Raw genomic sequence first — 26,421 nt, forward strand, 5'->3', positions numbered from 1 at the left:
TTTTTTAATTGCATATTCCTTCTTGTATGACCTCATTCTCGACCGAACAGAAGCCTTGTTCATAGCCACAGGAGAATTTTCCATATGTATTCTTAAATCTAAACGCTGCTTTGCTTGGAAAAGTGGTTACAAAAATATTATCATAGGAATTTCTATATGTAGTATTTAAAAATTCTCAAATAAGTCCAAATGATTTTAGATTTAAAATATGGACTTTTTTTTATTTTTTCCAAACTGCCATGACCACAAAATTGCCACCTGGTCAAACATTTTTTTTTTTTCATTGTCACATAAAATTGTTAATAGGAGTTCTGCATAGCAAATATGTATGTGACATCTTTAACTTCACTAGGATTACGTACCTTCCATAGTTCTGTTTTCCAAAGGGATAAGTAAAATTAAAGTTAAACAAAGGTTGAGGGCTCTTCTGATGCAAAAATCTGCAGACTAGAACATGTACTCCTTTTCGGTGTAATTTCTATATAGTCACTTTTCTGGCATATTTTTTTATTACAGATCAGGCTTTAAAAGGTCACTGTCGCAAGCTGTCAAAACCAGTTTGATAATCGGTAACAGGATATGTATAAATCACTTCGTAATTAAAAAGGATATTTACCCTACATTCCTTGCCATATGAATGGCCAGGATGTTGCTGATAAAAATCAGCATTGTAATTAATACTGTAGGAGCCTTCTCTTCTCCAGACTAAACAACCCCAGCTCCCTCAGCTGTTCCTCACAGGACTTGTGCTCTAGGCCCTTCACAAGCTTTGTTGCCCTACTTTGGACACACTCCCAGTGGGAGTCTTGCTTATTATCATCAATAGCAGCAGCTAGCCAATAAATAAAACGGGATGGGGCCCCAGGAAAAGGGCCAAACATCTAACGGTAAGTGGTATAACACAGTTTGAGTTTAAAAAGTTTAAAAGTCTTTGGCCCTAAATCAAAGTGTCCTTGTCTGTTTTGACAGTGGAGAGTTGTCCCTGGTTTATGAACCATGCCTTACCACTGTCCTGAAGCCTGGTGGTAGTTACGGGTTAAAACTGTGCCAAGAAGCATGACAACAATTAAACAGTGCAGATGACCAAAACACAGCACTGGAATACATGTCCTAGTCATGCTCACTCCTTTAATACAAGGGCAGTAAGAGGATGAATATCTTGCTTCTATCTGGAGGGACAGAAAGAAAATATAATTCAAAGGCAGATATCAAAAGGAAAAAAACAGAGAAGAAAACACATAATAAAAGCAAATGAAAGGTGCCCCACAGTAAATAGAAATGGGACATTTATTCCTGCCATTACAAAAGAACAGTGTCCCTTGTATTGAGAGGAACAGGTTTACAAAAAGAACAGGTATAGCCATTTTCCAGGAGCTCATGAGTCCAGCTCCCTTTTCCAGAACCTTGCACAGTTCCAGCTCTGCATCACTGGTTCTTCCCAACTCTTCCCCTTCAACAGTAGGGGACACATACTAGACAGAATCTGTGGCATGACTTTTTTCCCCCAATATTAATGTTAAACCATTACAGGATATAATTTCAGAGTATAGTCTTGCAGTATGATGTGATGTGGGTTTGGAAACTTCAATCACTGACAGCAGGACTGTCTGTGCCCCTGAATGTGTCCCACCGTTTGAGATGTGTGGCATAGAGAGGTAGCTGTTAGTTGAGACAGCTCTGTTTGTCTCCAGGGTCTCATTCGAACAATTGCATGTTTCATAGAACACTAAATCACTCCCATGATCCCAGCTGCAGAAGAATTAGATTTTGCTAGTGGTTTGGTAGTTCAACTGGTCTGGAGACTATTTTAGTAGCTAATATGGATGGGACTGCAGGTTTCAAATTCTTCCATTTTGCCCAGGCATCCACATTTGTGCCACTCATGTCACACCCTTCTGCAGGTAGTATATTCCCTTGGTATCAAGACATAAAAAGATAGATGTAACAGATCAGAAGGCAGCATTCCCATTCCTTTGGACATAAAACAAATAATTCTGTGATGACAAATTGTAAAGAGGTGAGACAAGATATAAAACTACAGAAAATGAACAAACTAAAATAGAGTTAGATCCACCTTGTTTAAGTTAAAATAGTTTTATTATTTTTGGTGAAAGCAGGGTAAGACCCACAAAATTTCTAACCTTTTCTTATAATTCTGTAGTATTTAATAGGCAAATATTGAATATGAACGAAATAAGATGTAGTGACACTAGCAAAACTTTACCTAGACACTGTATTGTATCCTGATCCACCTGACCTTTGTGGTTTTTAAGTTTCTTCTCATTTTTTCTTAACTTGACACACTTCCTGCAAAGAGCTTCATGGTGTCTTCTCTCCCTTCCACAAAATCTCTGCTATCTGTGGCTGCCAAATAGCAGTTTTAACTTTCCGTGACTGACAAAAGTCGTAGATGCTTCAGTTTAGTCAGGGACTGGAATTAAGAAACTGCTGGAAAGAAATGGAACTGTTGGCTGGAGGTCTGTAGTCTTATCTTCCTGCTCAAAGCAGAAGGATTGTCAATACTGGATCAGGTCAGTCATGGCTAAGCCTTGAAAATATCCCAATATGAAGAGTGCCTCTGGACAACCCATGCTAGTACTGTGCTACTCTCCTAGTGACATGTTTTTTTCCTATTGTCCAGTGTGAACTTCCCAACCTGCAGCTTGTTGCCATTCCCTGTTGGCACTAGTAAGAGTAGAATTCCAACACCTTTGCAGCTGCCCCTCAGGTAGTTGTGGGATGCTACTATATTGCACCTGCGTCTCTTCATCAGACTAAACAAGCTCAACTTCCCCTTCTTCTCCTTGTAGCTCATGTGCTCTGGGCCACTGACTATGTTAGCAGTCCTTTGTTGGGATCTGGAACTGGGGAAGCCCCAAACATCCTATTCTGGTCACAACATCCTAGGTTCAGCTTCATCAACACTGAACAGACGCACTTCCCTCAATCCTCCTCATATTTGGCCTGGTAACCCCCAACTCCTTTGAAGCAGGGCTGCTATTCAGCCCATCACTGATGGGCAGCCCACGGTGCCCAGTGCAGAACCTTGCACACAGTGAACCTCAGAGGTTTCTGTCGGCCCCTCCACAAGTTTCTCAAGGCACTTAGCTCATTGGGATGAGCTCAAAGCTCTGACTTCAGGAGCGAGAGCACCTTCTGTAAGTCTTTGACTGCCATGAGAACTTACCATAGGAGATAAAGTAGAAGATCAAGACCAATAAATATTCATGATCAAACAAGCGGCTGACAGAAGAGCAGAAAAGTGACATTTCCTTCTGTGTTTTGCATCCTTGAGAATGTTTATCAGAGGTAGCAGTGCTCCATGTGATGGTGCCTGGACTCTGGGAATTACACCGAACACCAGTACACTTCCCTGACGGCCTGCCGTGCTGCAGGACGGCTCCGCGTGCCGTAAGGACCAGCCTTAGCCACGGCTCTGGCAGCCTCATGCCACACACGCACCACCGGTCAAGCCAAACTCCATCCTTCCCCGAGGTGACGGGGCTCGCTCACCCGAGGCCCCGCCAGGCAGCAGGAACGACAGCCCCCCGAAGCGGGCGCGGAACAGTCCTGCGAGGAGCCAGGACCGGGGTCGCTTTACCAGAGGCGCCACGGCGGCCAGGGCTGCTTTTAGGGCGGCTTCACGCACTCCCTCCTCCCTCTTCCTCCGCGGCGCAGAGCGCCGGGCGAGCCTCTCCTCCTGTCTGCCGTGCGCAGCCACACCCCTTCCCCGTGTGGGGAGCGGCGCGGCCGCAGCAGCGCAGCTAACGGCCCTTTGTGTGCCGCGGCGGGCATGTGAGTGGCGGCGGGGCAGGGTGGCACGGCACGGCACGGCAGGGGAGAGGAGAGGAGAGGCCGCGGGCGTGCGGCGCGGTGGGACCCGGCTCCACTCGCAGGCCCAGCAGCTCCTTCCCTCCTCAGAGTTGGGCAGGCGCCCGCCCTCCCATCCCTGTACCCTCGGCCTCCGAGGAGGAGAGAGCGCAGGAGGAGGGTGGTCGCCGGGGCAGATCGTTGCGGGTCTCTGCTCAGCTGGTGTCTCGTTGTTGCAGGCTGGCCCGGGTGACCGTCCTCCATGACTGCCTGGGCTGCAGAACCTTCGAGCTGCCGCCTTCCGCCGCAGTGGGGGACGTGAAGGCGCGGATCGACGTGGAAGCCGGCTTCCCCCGCGCCGAGCAGCGGCTGTGGCACCGCGGGAGAGAGGTGAGGGGCGCGGCGGGAGGTGCTGGAAGTGTCCGCCCGGCTGCGAGGGCAGCGCGGTGTGTGTCTCACCGTGTCCTTACGCGTGGGTCTCTCATGGGAAGCAAGGAGGTGTTTTGGACGAGCAGATAACCCTTGTACTTCTCTTTATGGTGCCAGCTTTTATCATTCGAGTTTCTGTGTCCTTTTCCGACATAACCCATGTTCTTTACCCGTATTTCTTCGGGGGAGGCACACAAGATTCAGTGCAGATGTTCTTGCTTTGGCTTCCTTTCCATCTTTAATTGATTTCTACTGACCGGCCCACCTCAACAGCATAGTTGACATCCCAGTGACAGGAGCTCTTACGAGTTAAAAATTGAGGTCTGAGTACAGAGGAGAGTCAAATGAATGAATGACCTTGTTCTGTTGAAGGCATCAGCCTGGAGTCACCGTTTCAGTACTGCTTGGCATGCTGGTAGCTATACTCTTGGGAAACAGGAGACTTCAGATACCGGTGGGATGGGATGACTAGAGACAAGGGAAGAGAGGAGATTGGAAATTGGGGTTAAATGGGACAGGGGGACTTGCAAATGCATAAAGAGAAGCTTCCAGGGAGACCTTATTTCAGTCTTTCGATATATAAAGTGGGCTTATAAGAAAGATGGAGAAACTTTATACGAAGGCCTGTAGTGACAGGACATAGTGTGATGGTTTTAAACTGAAAGAGGATAGATTTAGACTGGACATAAGGAAGAAATATTTTATGATGGGGGTGATGAGACACTGCAGCATGTTGTCCAAAGAAGTTGTGATGCCCTGCCATTGGAAATGTTTAAAGTCAGGTTGGGTGGAGCATTGAGCAACCTGGTCTAGTGAAAGGTGTCCCTGCCCATGGCAGAGAGGTTGGACTAGATGATCTTTAAAGGTCCCTTGGAACACAGATACCATTCTGTGATGCTAGGGAAGAATTAGATGTTAGTTGTTGCATTGCTCAAGATTCTTGTAAGAACCTACATGGGCAACACAAGTAGTCATTGAGGACTCGGGTTTGAAACAAACTACCAATGTAGTTTATTTTTTATTTTTTTGCCTGGTTTTGTATGTCCTTCATTTCATTTTCTCCAGGCCCTCCTGTTTTGGGAGGAAGGAGTTCTGTATAATCACTTTCTAAAACTCATCTGGAAACAAATATCTAAGCAGCACTCTGTCTGGCACAGAAAACTATCTTTTGGCAGGGAACAGGCAGTAACCAGACTGTAACAGCTATTCTGGGTTTATTTATTTATTAATATTAAACTAGAATACACATGGGAATAGTCTGTCGCAGTTTTGGAAAACGTCTGTGAACTTTTGAACTCCTGTTTATTGGGATCAAATTACTTTTTAATTTACTGAGGTAGTAGAATATTAATATTTTTTTCCCCATTAAGAGTGTTATATGCAATTTACACACTAAGTAAAATCCAGTATCTCTTTCTCTCATAATTTCTTACAGCGTTGAACTATTAATTTAAATGTATTAAATCTCCCTAGTTTCTGCTGGTGTTCTGGTACAAAAATCCTATCTGAAAAAATTTGGTTATTCTCCCTCTTTAAAATTTGGTGGCAGGTTACAGCATTCTGTGCATTCTTTTTTATTTTAGTGAGTCCTGAGTAGGTTGTTTGCGCAGTGTGAGCTGTTTTACGTCTTTAGACAAGATCAGCTCAAATACAGTGTTTCTTTAGGAACTTAAAATGTATGCACTGCTGTTGCAAGTACTTAAAACTGGTGTAAGTAAAAAGGAACATACTTTTTTTTCTTATTATTTTTTAAGGTTATGATTATATAACTGTGGGCTAGGACTGTCTTTTGCTCATTAAATGGAGTTAGATTGTAAGCATCTATGTGTAAGTACAAACTTTTTTCCAGTAATTTGTTTTTAGCCATCCAAGTGAGGAAGCAGTTCTGAACTGTGTTATAAACTGTGACTAATGTATATTATGTGGAAGTTTATTATTATTATGTTTAATATAGTTTACTATGAATTGGTTAAATTTCTAATTAGCACACTGCAACTTCTAATGCTGCATTCATTATTGTGGTATGCAGGATAGCATCATGTCATACATGACTATTTTAGCATCACTTTGTATATGACTGGGATACACATAAAATATGAAACTAGAATTGCAAAACAAATAAAAAATTCATGTGCTATGATTACTAAGTAGTTTTCCCAGTGGCTGCTGAGGATTTTCTTGCTTAGTTTGCCCCAGTTTCTCAGTCATGTTCCTGGTGAATACAGAGAGGTAGAGGGGAGATGAAGCATATATTGGGGAGATGAGGCTGTTGCATTCTTCAGGGGCTTTATGTGACATATTTTTGTCTTTACACATTCTGTATGACTAGCTGCTTTGAGCCAATACTGCTTAGTTTAAAACTCATATGAAACTGAAGATCAGTTATTTACTTTTTGGAGTACATAGTCTATCTACTTCCTGTAAATGTTTATTTTCTTTATGCGCATGCACATTAGAACAATAACTGCTTTAGCTGTATGCTTCCAAAAGTCCCCAGAACATGAAACTTTTCAAATGTAAAAATGGGAGGCCATGGCTTGCTCTTAGTATACTTCTGTAGGCATTTTTTCCACCTGTTTTGCTTGTGGCCATTTTTTCTGATCCTGTTACTAACAAACTGATACTTCACCTGTGGAGTATCATTAGGCAAAGGAGGCCATCCTAGACCTCAGGGACTTAAAGTGCTGCTCTAAATGAATACTGGATGTTTTATAGTTTTTTTATACTTTTAGACAAATCCAAACTTCTTAGAATAAATATGTAGGAAATGGAGCTACGGTAAGTTATTTATGCTGCAGAATGTTCTGATCGAGATCTGTCTTATTTTTTATTTCAGTTATCTGATGGTATCAAGATTGTTGATCTTCAGAGATCTCAAAATCAAATTTTTCTGAAGCTTCAGTCAAAAGGGTTGAAAGGAGGAGGTATGACAAATACTTATCTCTCTTCATAAATTGGAAGGTCAAAGCATTTTCTCATGTAGTTTGGAGTTATTTGAAATTACTGTTTGCTTTGAATGGGAAGCTGTTGTTTTCCTTGTAAGTTCTAGGTATCCCTTCACTTGTTCTTTTCATTCTGACCCAGGAAATTAAACTTCTCTTTCCAAGTGCCTTGGTGATTAATTTTTTATTTGTGATTTCATGTGTAGAAATTAGAATATTGCTGTGCTTTGGAATCAGTAAAACTTGTTTTGCAGTAGTGTTAATATCTGCCTTGTCTCATACAAAACAAGATGAATATTTGTAAGCAATTCAGCTACTTTAAAGGATATCTTTTTAGTCAGCACTGTGTTGAAGATTAACACTGGTGGAAAGATTTCGAATTCTTCTGGTTTGCTTTTCTTTTGGTTCTGTATGTTTAGTTACATTTTTATTACGAAAAAAATAGCAGGTATATTTGTTTGTATGGTATCTTGAATTATATTATAATACCTGAATATCTTGAGAAATGTTCTAATTAAAATCTGTAAGGATTATGTTACTTGGTTGCTATCATCAGTGTTCTTTTAACAGTAACTTTATTGCAAGAGAGGGAAATAAATGCTAATAGGGTGGCAGGATGAAGAAGGAAACCCTTCTTTTCGTGCAGATATTTTATTTGGTGTGTGTAAGCCGTGAGTATACTGGATTATGGTTATTTAGTGATAGAGGGAAGTGAAACGTTTGTGTATTAGCCAGTTTATGTTCACATTCCCTAGAACCTTCTGGTCAAAGCTGGGTCAGCTCTGAGGTCAGACCAGGTTGCTCAAGGCTTGATTTGGTTGAGTTTGGAAAGCCTCCAAGGATGGAGACTGAACAAGCTCTCTGGGTTCCCATTCCAATGCTTGACTACCCTTGGGGGAAAAGGTTTCTCCTTCAGATTTGTGGAACCAGTTTTGTGTTACATATGATCAGCTCTAATACTGAAGAAAAATCAGTTCAGCCTTTGATAGGATGGAGTGAGTCATGATCTCCAGACGGAGTAATTTTTGTGACCTAAGTGGAGCAGCTTTGCTCTTAGATGTAAAGAGAGAATGTCTATTTTCAGTCCTGTCACTTAAAAGTTAACTTGCCTGTTTTTGTGGTTCCCATAGTGAAATGTGTTGTTTAAACACTTCCGCCTGCCTGCCCAACTTAGGCTGGGAGATTGGTTTCTTGATTTAAGAAAATTTCTCCTAAGAAACACCCAAACTTTCCTACTGTTGATAAGTTTACCTTATTTGAGAAGTTTGCATATTGCATGTTGACTTTCATATGCTTCTGTATACTATAAAAATAATAAAGCTGTAAAATGCTTTCTACACTTAGAGCTGTGAGTTGGAATTTCTTAGTTTTTATTTTAATTGATGCTGTTATCTTAAACATGGAGTGATACGAAAATTTCATAAAATGTTTTAATGTTTTTACTTGATGTTTTCTCAGCAAATGTACTTATCTATCTCCTTTTTCCCCACATTGCTGAGGTTCTGTGGTGGTTTTGTTTTTAAAATGTTTTATTCCATAAATATATGTAATGTATGTGTGTGTGTGTGTTTGAATCTGTACTTTATAGACACACATATATGCAGAAGGGGGGAGAGAGAAAGAATAATTCATTTATTCATAACTTTTAAAGGGAAGTTTTAAAAGGAAGTGATAAATGGAGCATCAGTAGAATCTGTTTTCCTTGCGGGGGTTGCATCATGAATATTTATTTAAAGCACATGTTTTAGAGGTTTGGATTTAGGGAGCTGCTCTTTAGTTTCAGACTGGAGTTTGAAGAGTACTGAACATTTCTTTTTTGTGATAGACTCGTCTTCTTAGAGCAGAACTTCATAGTGGTTGGTAGTACCTTTCTGTGACTTTTCCCTCCAGTGTGAAGCCCAAGTAACAGCAAAGCTAGCACCAGGCCCACAGTATGCCAGAACATGAAGTCTACATTAGAGCTGAGATGTACTGTGCCTCTGTGAAGCTGTCAGTAGAGATCATCACTGGCTATAAAAAAGTTAGAGCCACTGCTGCCCTAGAATACTGTCCTGCTGCTTAAAGAGTACTAGTCCTTTAGCAGCTGCTACTTTTAAAACATCAACTAATGAGAGTTGGGGTATAACTGATGGAAAGATTTAGCTCTCAAATTGATTTCATCTAGATATGAAACAATATATTGACCTTAACATCAAGACTGCTATTTTAACTTTTTAAATAAAAATATATATAATGTTTTTTCTACAGTTGATTTTGGAAATACAATGTTTAACACTATCAGGTCTTGAATTAATTTAAAACAATTTTCTAAATTGTCAGTAAATGTTTAGTGAGTATTTTTTAATCTGAAATTCAGTGCATAGTAGCATAGTACACGGATTGTTTTTTGTTTGGTTTTAGGTCGTTTTGGACAAACAACACCACCACTTGTTGATTTTCTTAAGGATATCTTAAGAAGATACCCAGAAGGAGGACAGATTCTTAAGGTACACAAAAAAGTGGTATTTTTAGCAGTCATTTAATATCTGTGACATATAATGCCTGTAATGTAACACTTTCCAGCAAATCTTGCAGTTGCTGTACCTCATTAGATATTCGTTCTAGTATGGGAAAGACATGTTTCTGTTCCTGTGGACAAGGCAGAGTGAGTTGCGGGTTTAATCCTGAGTTTGCATGTCACAGATGCTATTGTAAGTTATAAAAAACAAAACCAAAACACAGGTGTTACAGTTAAATCAGAGACTTCGTGATGTACTTTATGTGAGCTATCTAAAATGTTTATTTTGCTTATTATTTATTGTTCATCTTTGCTGTAAGCTATATAGTATACATAATAGTATATACAATTTTTGGAAAGCATTATTTTAGTATTAACATTGGGATAAGATGGAGACTTTAATACTAGATTTTGTTGTGGGATTTCTTAGTAGCTAAATTCATTTTCCTCTGTGGACTGTGGCAGTGTCACAAAGTTTCGTTCTTAGATTAAGAAGGCTTTTATGATGGGAATCTTTGAACGGCTTTTGGGAGACTTGCTCCAGAGTGACAAGAATAATGAACACATCAGTTTTATGTGGACTAAAAACATTTTTAATCCAGACATTGATTCTCATGAGAAAAGAATGTCACAGGGTTTTCTGAACTGTGGTTAGTGTTCTTTAAGTTTTTTTTATCATTGGTTCAGGAGACTTCAAAGCATGCAACAGTAGGGCATGTTATAGAATCATAGAATAGTTAGGGCTGGAAAGGACCTCAAGATCATCCAGTTCCAACCCCCCTGCCATGGGCAGGGACACCTCACACTAAACCATCCCACCCAAGGCTGCATCCAACCTGGCCTTGAACACCACCAGGGATGGAGCACTCACAACCTCCCTGGGCAACCCATTCCAGTGCCTCACCACCCTAACAGGAAAGAATTTTCTCCTTATATCCAATCTAAACTTCCCCGATTAAATTTTAACCTGTTACCCCTTGTCCTGTCACTACAGTCCCTGATGAAGAGACCCTCCCCAGCATCCCTATAGGCCCCTTTCAGATACTGGAAGACTGCTATGAGGTCCCCACGCAGCCTTCTCTTCTCCAGGCTGAACAGCCCCAACTTCCTCAGCCTATCTTCATACGAGAGGTGCTCCAGTCCCCTGATCATCCTCGTGGCCCTCCTCTGGACTTGTTCCAGCAGTTCCATGTCCTTTTTATGTTGAGGACACCAGAACTGCACACAATACTCCAGGCGAGGTCTTCTCACAAGAGCAGAGTAGAGGGGCAGGATCACCTCCTTTGACGTGCTGGTCACGCTCCTTTTGAGGCAGCCCAGGATACTGTTGGCTTTCTGGGCTGCGAGCGCACACTGAAGCCAGCTCATGTTCATTTTCTCATCGACCAGCACCCCCAAGTCCTTCTCCGCAGGGCTGCTCTGAATCTCTTCTCTGCCCAATCTGTAGCTGTGCCTGGGATTGCTCTGACCCAGGTGTAGGACCTTGCACTTGTCGTGGTTGAACTTCATAAGGTTGGCATCAGCCCACCTCACAAGCGTGTCAAGGTCCCTCTGGATGGCACCCCTTCCCTCCAGCATATCAACCGGACCACACAGCTTGGTGTAATCGGCAAACTTGCTGAGGTCGTACTCAATCCCACTGTCCATGTCAGCGACGAAGACGTTAAACAAGACCGGTCCCTACACCGATCCCTGAGGGACACCACTCGTTACCGGTCTCCAGCCAGACATTGAGCCATTGACCACAACTATTTGTGTGCGGCCATCCAGCCAGTTCTTTATCCACTGAGTGGTGCATCCATCAAATTGATATCTCTCCAATTTAGAGAGAAGGATGTGGTGTGGGTCAGTGTCAAACGCTTTGCACAAGTCCAGGTAGATGACATCAACTGCTTTACCCTTATCCATCAATTCTGTAGCCCCATCATAGAAGGCCACCAAATTGGTCGGGCAGGATTTCCCCTTAGTGAAGCCATGCTGGCTGTCACCAAGCACCTTGTTGTTTTCCATGTGCCTTAGCATGCCATCCAGGAGAATGTGCTCCAAGATTTTACCAGGCACAGAGGTGAGACTGACTGGTCTGTAATTCCCTGGGTCTTCCATTTTCCCCTTCTTGAAAATGGGGGTTATATTTCCCTTTTTCCAGTTGTTGGGAACTTCACCTGACTGCCATGATGATGCTCCACATTTGAACATTGAATGTTACGTGTACAAGCCTAACAATGAAATGACAACATTTATTTAAGCACTAAAAAAAAAATTCGGTAAAGTGGAGTTCACTTCACCTTACTTCAGACATGTCTGGAGCGTGTTCTCCTGTGAGGAAGGGCTGAGAGAACTGGGGTTGTTCACTGTGGAGAAGACAAGACTCTGGTAAGACCTTATTGGGGCTTATAACAAAGGGAGCTTACAAAGAAGGTCGAGAGAGACTTTATACCAAGGCATATAGTGACAGGACAAGGGGCAAGGGTTAGAAACTGAGGAGGGTAGGTTTAGGTCGGATATAAGAGATGTTTTGGGATGAGTGTGGTGAGACACTGGAGCAGGTTGGCTGTAGAAGTTGTGGATGCCCTATCATGGGAAGCATTCAGAGTCAGGTTGGATGGAGCTTTGAGCAACATGGTCTAGTGAAAAATGTGTCTGCTAGTGGCAGGGAGGGTGGAACTAGATGATTTTTATGGTCTCTTCAAACCAAAACCATTCTGATTCTATAATCTGAAAAAATGCAGATCATTCTAAATTCATGAAGTCACATGAGGGGAAAGACAGGTACCTTTAGAAGATGCCTTGTCTGATTTGCTGTAGCTTCTTATGCTGATATCTGGAAGTGCCAGTTTGATATATTTTATTTTTTTTAATTGTACCTGCAGTGACTAGCTCATAGTTGGATGTTAAATTTCTTATCCAGAATGCTTCATCACATGGATGTTAGGAAATTTGTTTCCTTTGTATGTGTGAATACTAGGTTCTAATGGGATTTGGTGCAGGTACATGTATATATATATCCGTATATATAAAACACACAAATGTAAATGGTGACAGTTGCTGGCAGTTCCTGCTGTCTCTTGGAAGGTTTTCTTTGCAACTGTGGAACAAGTTGATTATTCTTAGTGTGAATGCTTGAGATAAGCATATCTTTAGTGGTTTTGGCAAACTGCATGCTGGATATATTATAGAATCATAGAATCATAGAATAGTTAGGGTTGGAAAGGACCTCAAGATCATCTAGTTCCAATCCCCCCGCCATAGGCAGGGACACCTCACACTAAACCATCTGACCCAAGGCTTCATCCAACCTGGCCTTGAACACTGCCAGGGATGGAGCACTCACAACCCCCCTGGGCAACCAATTCCAGTGCCTCACCACCCTAACAGGAAAAAATTTCCTCCTTATATCCAATCTAAACTTCCCCTGATTAAGTTTTAACCTGTTACCCCTTGTCCTGTCACTACAGTCCCTGACAAAGAGACCCTCCCCAGCATCCCTATAAGCCCCCTTCAGGTACTGGAAGGCTGCCATGAGGTCTCCACGCAGCCTTCTCTTCTCCAGGCTGAACAGCCCCAACTTCCTCAGCCTGTCTTCATACGGGAGGTGCTCCAGTCCCCTGGTCATCCTCGTGGCCCAACTCTGGACTTGTTCCAGCAGTTCCATGTCCTTTTTATGTTGAGGACACTAGAACTGTACACAATACTCCAGGTGAGGTCTCATGAGAGCAGAGTAGAGGGGCAGGATCACCTCCTTCGACCTGCTGGTCATGCTCCTTTTGATGCAGCCCAGGGTACTGTTGGCTTTCTGGGCTGCGAGCGCACACTGAAGCCGGCTCATGTTCATTTTCTCATCGACCAGCACCCCCAAGTCCTTCTCTGCAGGGCTGCTCTGAATCTCTTCTCTGCCCAACCTGTAGCTGTGCCTGGGATTGCTCTGACCCAGGTGTAGGACCTTGCACTTGTCGTGGTTGAACATCAGCCCACCTTACAAGCGTGTCAAGGTCCCTCTGGATGGCATCCCTTCCCTCCAGCATATCAACCGGACCACACAGCTTGGTGTCATCAGCAAACTTGCTGAGGGCGCACTCAATCCCCTTGTCCATCAGTTCTGTAGCCCCATCATAGAAGGCCACCAAATTGGTTAGGCAGGATTTCCCCTTAGTGAAGCCATGCTGGCTTTCACCAAGCACCTTGTTGTTTTCCATGTGCCTTAGCATGCCATCCAGGAGAATGTGCTTCAGTATTTTACCAGGCACAGAGGTGAAACTGAGTGGTCTGTAATTCCCCGGGTCTTCCATTTTCCCCTTCTTGAAAATGGGGGTTATATTTCCTTTTTTCCAGTTGTTGGGAACTTCACCTGACTGCCATGATTTTTTCAAATATGATGGCCAGTGGCTTAGCAACTTCATTCGCCAGCTCCTTCAGGACCCACGGGTGGATTTCATCAGGTCCCACGGACTTGTGCGCATTCAGATTTTTAAGATGGTCTCGAACCAGATCCTCTCCTACAGTGGGCCCAAGGTCTTCATTCTCACAGCTCCTGCGTCTACCTTCTTAAGACCTGGGTGGTGCAGCCAGAGCCTTTGCCAGTGAAGACCGAGGCAAAGAAGTCATTCAGAACCTCAGCCTTCTCCAAATCCTGTGTAGCCAGTTCTCCCAAAAGCTTCCTCAGGTGGCCTGTGTTGTCCAAAGTCTGGTTTTTTTTTTTTGCTACGTACCTGTAGAATCCCTTCCTGTTATCCTTAACATCCCTGGCTAGGTTTAATTCTAACTGGGCCTTAGCCTTCCTCAACATGGTCCCTAGCTTCCCGGACAACATCCCTGTACTCTACCCAGGCCGCCTGTCCTTGCTTCCATTTTTTATAAGCCTCTTTTTCCATTTGAATTTTCCTCAGCAGCTCCTTATCCATCCAAGGAGGTCTCCTGGCCCTTCTACCGCACTTCCTTCTAGCTGGGATGCAGCACTCCTGAGCTTGTAGCAGGTGATCCTTGAATATCAACCAACAGTCTTGGGCCCCCCTTCCCTCCAGGGCTATAGCCCATGGAATCTTACTAAGCAGGCTCCTGAAGAGGCCAAAGTCTGCTCTTTTGAAGTCCAGGGCAGTGAGCTTGCTACACGCTCTTCTCACTGTCCTGGGGATCTCAAATGCGACCATCTCGTGATCGCTGCATCCAAGGCTGCCCTGGAGTACCACATTCTCAACAAGCCCTTCCCTATTGGTGAGCACAAGGTCAAGCATGGGACCTCTCCTTGTCGGCTCCTCTATTACTTGCAGAAGGAAGTTATCTTCCGCACAATTGAGGAACCTCCTGGATTGCTTGCGCCATGCAGTGCCATCGTTCCAACAGATGTCAGGGTGTTTGAAATCCCCCAGTTTTTTCATTGGATGGGATGCTTACATTTTTACTGTTTCCCAGTACTAGTTGAATCTGTAAGATGCATTTGCATCGTGAAGGGTTCAGACCTTCTTAACAAATTAAACCCAAATTTTCATTCCAACATGAAGAAATAAGTTAATGTCCTTAGGAATTGGGTGGGCAAATCTAAAGGTAGAAATGTTCCTTTTTTCATGGTTTACAATTTAGTGTTAACAGACTGTTAGGGTGGAATTACTACCAGGAATTTTGCTGATCTCTTAAAATTCATTTCACTGTTTGGATTCTTCAAATACAATGCTTTTGCAGCTGAATGTAGGAGATGCTCTGTGTGTCACAGCATGAATGCAAGTCTCTGACTACATGGTAGTTTTCGTACTTACTTAGTATTTCTAGAGGCTTTCACTGTCTTTCAGTATAACCTTGAATAATTACTGTGATTATTCTTTTGGAAGATTTGTATGGTTTTGTATTTAAATACCTTATGGAGAGAAAATCTTTAAAAATTTATTTATGTTGCACTGTGGGTATATTTCTTGCTACCTCATGCTTCAAAATTACAGTGACATTATAAACAGTATATTTTGGTTACTTGTGAGAAAGGCCTTACAGAGTGAACATACTGTCACAAAGTGAAAAATCGAGGGGTTAACAGTTTTGAAACCAGATATTAGATAACAGTGAGCTTATTTTACTGTCAACAGTATGTTAGAATGCACCCTAATCTGTAATACCTGCTGCTAGTTGATGTGTTAGTTCTAAGTAAAGATTAATCTTGCTAGCAAGTCTTCTATCGCTATGCGTAATTGACTGAAAGTTATGTTGTATGAATATTTTGGATGTGATTTACCTGCATAGCTTTTCAACTCAGCTGGGATACTTCCTTATGCCAAACTTACACACACCCACACAAACATGCACACAGATGTGTATGTGTGTTTATTTGTATATATGAATGTGTATCTTTGAAGCCCTGCTACACTTTGATGATTCAGTGTAAATAGATCATTGTGTGAAGCTCTAAATCTGTAGTTATCTTATGAGTCTGCAGTGTATAATGCTGTTGAGGTAAATGGGACTGGGTGGGCATGTTTTGTTAATGGTAGTGTTTACAGAACTAGTTTATTGACATTTTAGTTAGTTTTTCATAGCTCTCACCACTGCTAAAACTGTTTAACAAATAATCAAAATAAGCCTCTCTCTAGAGCTATAGGCTTCATTCAGCAGGTGAGCTCTGTTGGTTCATGATTTACAGTTTCTGGTCAGAAATGTTTTGCAGCCCTCTGCTGTAGAGGTGTTAGAAGTGAGCACTGTGGCTCTTGAATGGTTGGTTCATACTGTGAAGTGTTAAATGGAATTCAGTTGATGTGAAGAGTGATGCGTATTGCCCTTCTATGATTTGCTGCCTCGCTGTGGTCTTCAACTGTTGTGTGGGCTTAGCATCAAACTTTGAGTTTTACTTTTTTTTTCTTCATTGTTTTGAGACTTGTACAATTCTGATTTGGGATAATATAGTAGTAACAGTTTAGTAGGCTGTTTCCTAACTTTGTAACTGTTTGTGTGTGGAATTTGACCTCCAAATTTGAATCATGCTTATAGTATTTGGCTGAATATTACTTTTATTATAAATATTTATTTTTCCTTTATAAGGAATATTGCTTTTATAATGTCTGTTTTCATTTAGGTAAACTGGATAAAATTATTTTGGTTGAAAAGTATGAACACAATTACACTCAAGACAATTGCTTACTATTTTCTATTTAAGTTGGAAAGCCATTGCTAGAATATGTACCACATTACTGCATCATACTTTTGTTTTTGTTTTGTTTGTTTGTTTTTTTTTTTTCTGCCTCAGGAACTGATACAGAATGCAGAAGATGCTGGTGCCACAGAGGTTAGGTTTTTATATGATGAAACCCAGTATGGAACAGAAACTCTGTGGTCAAAGGATATGGTGCAGTATCAGGGTAAATACAATTTTTATTAGTTTTGGCCATTATCCTTCAATATGCATGTGGTTCTGTGTTTTTCTCCTTGCTGTATAGCAATGACCACCTTACGAGGTGCATATTTTATCTATGTTATAGTGTTGATAATTATTTTCCAAAGCCAGTGTTTGCTATTGAAGGCCTTACAGTGTCATCTTGCAGGTTATCAGTAGCAGCTTTTCAACTGCTTCTAGTTAATGCTGTTTGGGAAAGACAGCATTATTTCAGCTTTATTTCAGGTAACTTTTCCCAGAAAGACTCTGTATCCTGGGGCTTATTTTCCTAGGTTCACTTGCAATCTCAATATACACAAAAGGATTTTTAGTAGTGTCAGTAGACAAGGTTTAATAAGACCTAGGATAAAAGAATGCATCGGGTATTAGACAGTAATTTTGGTTTTTTTCTACATGCCTCTACCTTTTGAGAGCAATCTCCAGTTCTTAATGTAAACATGACCCTACATTTCAGCTTTCTCTGGGCAGTTCTGTTTTCTTCTCCATCTCTTACTCTCTCACCCTTGCACCAACCTTTGCTCTGTGCTGCCTGTACTGCAAAGGCAGTTTGTTGTAACTTCAGCGGTTTTATATCATCTAATATGGCTCTGTGTGATTGAGGTCAGTTACATATTTATCAGACAAATTAGTTTATGTAATCATCCCAAAAGGCATTCAGTTATTATTTGAACACTTAACAATAGGTGATCCACTACTTGTTTCTAGCTTGTTAATCAACCTCATTGTGCCTTCCAATTTGAATTTGTCTGTCTTTCTAGACCCAGGTTATTGTTATATCTTGCCATGTATCCCTTCCAGTAAAGATACGAACAGACTGATTAGTACATCTTTCAAACTGTCTTTTTTATAGACTGAACAGATTGAGTTTAAGCCTTGTGCCACAGGACACTTCTTCCAGAAGTTCTGTTGTTTTCTGCTTTCTGTTCAGTTTTTCAGAATCATTCTTGTAAAATGTGGACACCAGGACTAGATACCACATCAGAATATATCTCTTAAGTACTTTATACAGAGGTAAATCCATATCCTTGCTTCTGCTTTTGCTGCTACTCTATCTCCCTTTCATCACCAAGCATAATTTGGTGTCAGTTTGAGTCATAGTTTCCTGATTAAATTTGCACATACAGACTTTAAAGAAATACTTTAGCAGTCCTGTAAACTTATTTCCTGGATTTTTTCTCAGTTAAGTAGTTTTCTTCTGTCATCTTTTTAATACTTGCCTATTTATTACAGGGCCAGCATTTTATGCATACAATGATGCAGTTTTCACCCCTGAGGACTGGCATGGTATACAGGAAATAGCAAGAAGCAGGAAGAAAGATGATCCCCTTAAAGTTGGAAGATTTGGAATTGGCTTTAATTCAGTTTATCATATAACAGGTACTCTCAGTAGATATTTTAAAATAAAATTGTTGAAGTTTTATTAAATTGTTTAATTACTTTAGATATCTTAGATACTCATTTAATGGCTTATCTGTAGTGCATTTTAAAATTGGATCTCTGGCTAATTTTCCTTAAGAAGCATTCATATTTTTCTAAAACCATGTAGGTTATCTTTTGGCTCTTGATTTTTTTTGGAGGAGATATGTTTCTTGTAGTAACATCATTATGTAGTTAGTCCCTTGTATTGAAATGAACATTCCTTTACACTGTTATTTCAGTTATACACTGCTGTTCATATTATAGAGGCACATGGTATAAGGTAGATATTTAAATAGAAATGTGGACGTTTAGACAAGACTGATGCTTCTGTGCAGGTTCTTTGCATAATAAGCAGTGATTTTATTTCATGCCAGAAACGGTACTCCATAATACAGGTATATGCATATTTATACTTTCTGGCAAAATGTTTTACTGCTGTATAGCATAAGCATATAGCATAAACAGTGCTTACAGTCTACATAGTTAGTACAGGGCAAGAGTAAAATTTTTGCTGAAATAGCATATTTAACTTGTGAAGTGAGTTTGTAAGGCACATGATGTTTTTTTCACAATATTTTAGTAGTGCATGAATAAAAGCTTAGTTAATACGGTTTGATAGTTCTGGGAATTTATGCTTTTAATCATACAATACCACTGTTTACAAGCCTTTAAGATCTGCAATAAATACACCTTTACTACATTACTTTCCAGTATTTTCAGGAAAGAAAAAAGTTAAAATAATACATTTGCAAAAAAGTTATACTTTCTGTTGCTCATTGTTTGCTGGAATGCAAATAGTTGAATGACTATTTATGTACTTAATAGCAGACTAGGAGTGTGCTTGTTTCTTCACTTTCAATAAGCCCTGAATTAAATGTTACCAGAATTATAGAATCATGTAGGTTGGAAAACACTTTTGCCATCAAGTCCAGTCATAAACCTAACTCTGCCAAGTCCACACTAAACCATGTGTCTAAGTGCTACATCTAAGGGTCTTTCAGATACCTTCAGGGATGATGACTCAGCCGCATCCCTGGGCATTATACTTAGTTCATCACAGTTTTATAACATTTGTCTTTGTTGCTCTTTAAAAATTTGTTCCTTAAGACTGTGTTTGAAAAATAAGTTTGTTTAGGATTATTAATAGTTGTGTTTTTATGTATACAGATGTTCCCAGTATTTTCAGTGGTGACCAGATTGGAATGCTTGATCCCCATCAAACCCTTTTTGGACCTCATGAATCAGGCCAGTGTTGGAATCTAAAAGAAGACAGCAAGGAAATCAATGAACTTACAGACCAGTTTGCACCATTCATTGGTGTATTTGGCAGCACTAAGGAAACTTTTAAGAATGGAAACTTTCCTGGTACCTTTTTTCGTTTCCCGCTTCGTCTGCAGCCTTCCCAACTGAGCAGCAATGTTTATGACAAACAGAAGGTTCTGGAGCTGTTTGAATCCTTCAGAGCAGATGCAGACACAGTATTGCTGTTCTTGAAGAGTGTTCAGGATGTTTCATTGCACGTTAGGGAAGCTGATGGAACTGAGAGGCTGATTTTTAGAGTAACTGCTAGTGAAAACAAGGCCTTGAAACATGAAAGACCCAATTCTATCAAAATCTTACGAACTGCAATAAATCAGTATTGTAAGGGAATCCCAAGCAATAGCATAACATGTGTGACATACCATGTAAATATAGTTGTAGAAGATGAGAGTGTTAAGGATGCGCAGAAAACCTCGTGGTTAGTATGTAATTGTGTAGGTGGTCGAGGAATGTGTACTGAACTGGATTGTTTAGCTGATGACTTGAAATTTGTTCCTACTATTGGAATAGCCATGTCTTTGTCAACTAACGGGGCGGAGAAAGGAGCTGTAGCAGACTTTTCAGGAAGAGCATTTTGTTTTCTGCCTTTACCTCCAGGTGAAGAAAGCAAAACTGGACTCCCAGTTCATGTTAGTGGTTTCTTTGGTCTCACAGACAATAGGAGGAGTATCAAATGGCGAGAGCTGGATCAATGGAGAGATCCAGCAGCTTTGTGGAATGATCTTCTTGTGGTAAATATAGTGCCAAAGGCGTATACCACCCTTATTTTGGAAGCTATCAAACGAATGGAGACTGAGGAGAATTCGGATTTTCCATTGTCAGCTGAAAGAATTTATAGGTTATGGCCTGATGAGAACAAAATCAGGGTACCCTGGAAACCAGTTCTAGAACCTCTCTTTAAAGAGCTGCTCCAGCACACAGTTATTTACTCAGTGAGTAAACAGTGGATAAAAGTAGAACAGGTGCACTTTTCTGAAATGGATGAGAGTTTGGGTTACACACAGTCTGTTCTCAACTACCTCCAGAATTCAGGGAAGCAGATTGCCAAGGTGCCAGCAAATATTGCTAGTGCAGTGCATCTTATTATTTCTGCTGCTAAAGCTGTGAAAAAAGTGACTCCTTCTGTAGTACGGCAAATTCTAAGGAAATCTGGACACAATGGACCTGCTGAAGAAAAGCTTCATCTTTTAGAATTTGTGCTTTCTGATGGAGTGTACAGTGAATTGATTGGATTGGAGCTTTTGCCATTACAGAACGGAAACTTTATTCCCTTTTCCTCGTCTGTGTCAGAACAGGACATAGTTTACATAACCTCAGAAGACTATCCCAGGTATAGTTAATATTCTAAATACCCTTTTTTTAATGTTAAACAGAGCTTCAGATTGTTATTTGCTTGTCAGTAAACGATGATAAGCAGGATCCTGTAATATAATGAAATAATGCATAGATAGAACTGTTTTCTATAGATATGTACATTTGTAGATATGTCTCATTTGAAAACTTTGACAGCTATTTGCCATTATAACTTTAGAAAGAATTATGTGTTCTAGACTTAAGGAGAATACCTCAGGATACATTTCAAGTTAGCTTTCTTCTGAGAATTATAAATAGGAGTAGGTTAGAAACATGTATACTATAAAGTACATAAAATTGCATAATAAGAGCTTTTATTAAACGTAAACATATTTATTTATTTATTTATTTGCACAAAACTTTTACTTTCAGTGGAGGGTTTAGTACTATACATTGGTTTTGGGAAGTAAGCAGATACTGCCATGGTAAGAAATGGGCCTGTCTTCTGCATCTGCTCTCCCTTTGTTCTTTCCAGTCCCTCTCCAATTAATTTTTTTTCCCCTTGCTTATTTCCCAGCTGAATCAGTATTTCAATTTGGTTCACATTTCATCAGCCATAAAAGCTTGCACTGCCACTGGGGAGGGGCTAGCAAAGAGCAGACTAGCTGGAGTAAGTGACCTTAGGGTCACTAGGGAGAAAGCGTGGCTGATGCTTTTTATGTCTGTACTGGAATATACATTTATAAAAGATTTGCTAAATCTGAATACTTCTCCAAGTAACCTCATAAGAGGTACTGCTTGAAGTCACTCAGACACACCAGGTGCTCCTGTAGCTATTCCTCCTTGTAAAGTGTTAGCCATACCTATGTTTGCATACAGCCCTCCTCTCTCCAAGTTCCACTGATTTTCAGATGCTCAGCTTGAAAGAGTGTGACACTTAGCATGTGCTTGGCTACTTTTGCTTCCCTATAAACTGTTCATAAGGGAAATACAGGTGGGTTGGAGTGTGCCAGTATAGATGATACTAAGTTAAAAAGGGCTCTGAGTGAGGTCCTTGTGTATAGACAGCACATCTTCAAGAAGGTTTTAATATATGTGTAGACAACACATCTATCAAGAAAAGCAGTTGGACGCAGGTGACTGGTCTTCCCATGTTGTTTCAGAGCAGTTTGCTTTTTTCAAAGTCTGCTGCCGTTCTTTTTTTGTTATATTCTAAATCCATAATCTTTCTTGTTTTATACAATTCAGGTTATTGATTAACACTACTCAAAGCCTGTGATTCTAGTGTCCCCTTAAAAAGAATAAAAATTCTCTAGCAGCTGTTGTGTGATGATTTATCTTTTGCTATTCATTTACTCTGCTTTTCCTTCCAGGAGTTAAGCCAATATACGTACAGAAAACATTCCCTGCTTCAGACTAGTCATAAGATAGTTTTCTTGAAACTTAATGATACCACTGTGTCTTACTCAGTTCATGTTCTGTCAGTAATGGACTTAGTTTAGTTTAGCCTTGTAAAACTGATACAATAGCATATTATACCAGGTATAAATATACTTTCTAGCTATGATTTGAAATTATAATGCTTTATTTGCTTATATTCTTGCCTACAGTAATAATTTTCAATTCTAATGTTATAAATATGATAAACGACTTATGTTAGATGTTCTAAAACATTTTCAACTGGAGTTTGGCTCTTTGCGTATTCAAATTTGGAGCCTGCTGAAAAGGTGAAATAAGTTATTAATTTCTTTCTGTTACCACCTGTGGAATAACAAGATTCTGTGTTAGTCTATGTATATTTAACATACTGCTGTCAGAATTAAACTGCGCAGTTATATTTGATTTCAGGAAGACCAAAGCCCTAAAAACCTGTTCAGTTTTAAGTGCTAATGTAAAGGAAGGGTGGAATGAGACATGACTTTTGGCTACAATAACCTTAACCTTTGTCTGCAAATCTTTTGAAATCCACAGATCTGTGTAAAGTCCTAGAATTATATGTTGTAATTTTTGTATGCTTTGAAATAGAATCTTTAAAAGACACAGAATAGTAGGTGCTATTTTATGGTTTGTTTTTTTTTTCAATTTGTTAGAATAAAAATAGATGAAAATAATTTTTTAACCCCTTTTCTTCTATCCAAAGAAAACTTGTTTAGACCTGCTTTGAAAATAAGAGTAGTTGGAAAAATCAGTTTCTTACTGCTCCCTGCTTCTAATTGTCTAATCTTTTTTGTTTGTAAAAAAATGCCCACTGAAAACCCTATTCTACATATGTAAGCAATTGTTTACCATGCTGGTTACCATGCTGGTAGTGTTTGTGATGTAAAATGATGCCTTGCTAAGGTGTGGTGGGGTTTATTTTATTTATCTGTTTATTTTTTTAAATGGTGTGCTAGATCACTCTTTCCTGGCCTGGAAGGAAGGTTACTCTCTGATGACCTGAAGCCTGAGATTCTAGCTGCTTTGAAAGAAGCTGCCAGAAGCCGAGGTAATAAATAAGTCTTTTGTAATCTTACATAAGAAACAGATTTCTAATGGTTGAACGGACTAGTTCTAACCTCAAGTTTAAAGGAATGTCTCTTTTGAAATTAGATTCACATAAATAAATTGATCATCAAATATAACTATTTAAGATATGATAGACTATTTATATTGAAAATGACATACATGAAAATTATGGCAAAGGCAAGGGGAGAAGGATGAAAATTTACAATAAAAGAATAGATATTCACTTATTAAAGCATGTATTCAAGGTTCAGTAATTTTGTTCAAATAGTATTCCTCCACTGAAGACACTCTGAATTCTATTCTGCATTTTTAGAATTTGCATATGCAATAACTGTGTTATAGTTTTGGTATTGTAGACATCTCTTATATCACAATCAGAAGTGATCACATCAGTGCGTTTTTAAAAAACCAAGTAAAACCTACTTAAGCAGCTAGCCTCCAGCATACCTGTATATCATATAATTTAATCAAGTGTTTCCTGAGTCTTAATTCATAGCTTATGGTTTTGTCATTCTGGACCTACTGAAATCCTTCAAATCTTGATCAAAAGACTTGGTGAAGAAGTTTACTGCATCTGTAAATGAGATGCTTCTCTGTTTAACTGCTTTCACAATTGATTTCTTTTTGCCTCTCTTCTACTCAATTTGTCTGTATTTACCTTTCCACCCTTCCTCATTATGCATTTGATTGGTAAATTTGAAGTCTTGTTCTCAGAAGTCGTTTCAGCTAAACACAGTTTGCAAAGAAGTTACTCTTCAGCTTATTTTTAAATAGTATGAGTATACTGTGAGCTATTCTTCAATGTGTAGAAAATGTGTTTTTCAGAAAAAGATTCTTGCCTCTCTGTATTTTTAAATTGTTCAATTAATCAGAATTCTTTTTGAGACAGAAGACATTAGAACCAGACATAAAATACTATAAATCATTATCTTCATTTACTGTTTTCAGTATCCTTTTTCGTGGTCTTCAGTCATTCAGTCACAGTCCCTGTTTCTTCAGTCTGTTCCAATGCAAAGCAGTCCCAAATCATGCTTAAATTAAAAAACAGCAAACTAAGAAAAACAAAATGCAGGTCTGATGGGCTATATCCTTCAGCACAAAAAGCAGACATGAATAAAATGAAAAACCCTTATATATTTATAAAGTAATCCTTTGCTGAGTTCTTCTCAGACATTCCTTCACTTCCAGGCTTGATCTCCAATTTAAAAGAAGTCTATCTAGTCTTCTTAGTTCCTGGGAAAAGTATTGTTCACATTTAAGTTCTTGCTTGTCTCCTTTCTCTGATACTTTTTTTTTTTGAAGGGCATTTTGCTAGGGACTTGTTCTTGATTAGTAGTATGCCACTTATTCGTTGGAAGACCCTATTTTTGTAAATGAATGCAACAAGTATAATTCTTCTAAATCTTCTAGAAATGTTTAGGGCTTTTAAGATGACCCTTTGCAAGACTGTAGTGGCCTACTTTTTGTTATACCTCTTAAATTATTCTTCATTCTCAGATTTTGCATAATTGTACAACTGCACTACCATAAAAGCTGTATGTTATAAATGATAAGTATTAAAGGGGGTTTTGGCAGGTTTTGAAATCTTGCTTGTCAAGAATTTTATTTACATAGGTGTAGAAATTATATCAGAGATATTCCTGATACAGTTGGAGAAATAGAAACTTGCTTGTATTATTTCTTTGAGAGGATGGGATGCAGGTTTTTTTATTGTGTTGTACAGAGAAAACCAGATCTTACTTTTTCCCCCCTGAAACGTGTACTGTATTTTTTTCTAGTCAGTAACTGTTTCTATATTTAGTGTGTTTATGTTTAACTCATGGGATGTTTTCTAAGAATTGATTTGATTATATTCTAGCCCAGCAGCTTCTCTGGGGATTTTCAGGTATGGTTATTAACTGAAGATTTACTGGTTTGGATTGAAGCTTGATATTTGTGTGAATTTGGTGATTATCTGTTCTTGTTATGCCAGCTTTCTTGTAACCAAAACGTGACAAATAGAGCTGCCAAAAGATAGCTACCAAAGATAATTATGATAAAAGTTCTAAATACAGCTTGGAGGGGAATGCATATTGGTGAAGAAGACCTTGTAGTTATGTTACATGGAAATGATCAATATTTTCATTGGGTTATTTACAGATTTTTTTTAATAAATACCCATGTAGGAAGATTTCCAGTATTTTAAGATCACAGGTGTGGTTTTTAAAACAGTATTTTTAATGTTCTGCGCTCAAGCCTTGTGAAAGAAATACTTGCATCAGTGGACCAGCAAGAGAGGGATGCACTTAAAAGCTAAGCTTAAATCCCACTACTTGAGCACAGAACTTTTGAATCAGTGGTAGGACATCCTTCCTTTCACTTCATGCCTATGGACTATGCATTCTGTTAGTTCTGTTGAACAGAAAACACAGGTAAACATTGCAGCACTCCTACTGCTGGTTTCCAGCAGAGCAGGGGCAGTAGACAGTATCTTTATTTGGACTGTTGCTATTAAGGAAATGGCAGTACTATCTAGATGAAAGAAAGATCTGTTATTCAAATAGATGTCTTGCTTCCATTTGTGTCATTGTTTTTGATGTTGTTGGGAGGTGGTGATATTTTTATATTCTGCGCTGTTTTCTTACCTCCAGACATTCTGCAGTTTTTAAGTATAAGCTGTCTATTGATAATTAAGACATGAGTGTTAAAATATATTTCTTTTAGTGAGGGCTTTGGTAATAAGAATAAAACCATATATATCTAAACTTAGTTTCAGCCAACTGAATCTTGTTGCTTGTCACTTTTAGTGTAAGATCATCTGCACTAGAGTTGCTCTTTGCTGTATCTAATAAATAACTTTT

The 26,421-nt window shown here is 39.7% G+C and overlaps 1 protein-coding gene across 2 annotated transcripts in view; it reads left to right on the forward strand.

Annotated features, from left to right (window-relative positions):
• The window catches only part of SACS (sacsin molecular chaperone), a 67,240-nt gene that overhangs the window by 27,311 nt on the left and 13,508 nt on the right, over positions 1-26,421 (forward strand). Inside the window, exons 3-10 of one of the 2 annotated variants that reach the window (XM_065678531.1) lie at positions 4,050-4,200; positions 7,076-7,163; positions 9,582-9,667; positions 16,898-17,009; positions 18,275-18,421; positions 19,631-20,715; positions 20,809-21,113; positions 23,470-23,561. In XM_065678531.1, the coding sequence (XP_065534603.1) occupies positions 4,050-4,200; positions 7,076-7,163; positions 9,582-9,667; positions 16,898-17,009; positions 18,275-18,421; positions 19,631-20,715; positions 20,809-21,113; positions 23,470-23,561 (2,066 nt within the window). Of the gene's footprint in view, positions 1-3,698; positions 3,796-4,049; positions 4,201-7,075; positions 7,164-9,581; positions 9,668-16,897; positions 17,010-18,274; positions 18,422-19,630; positions 21,114-23,469; positions 23,562-26,421 lie in introns of those variants that run through there. The other variant, XM_065678532.1, reaches the window with a different exon arrangement.

Source organism: Lathamus discolor, chromosome 4 (assembly GCF_037157495.1).
Source record: "Lathamus discolor isolate bLatDis1 chromosome 4, bLatDis1.hap1, whole genome shotgun sequence".
NCBI lineage: Eukaryota > Metazoa > Chordata > Aves > Psittaciformes > Psittacidae > Lathamus > Lathamus discolor.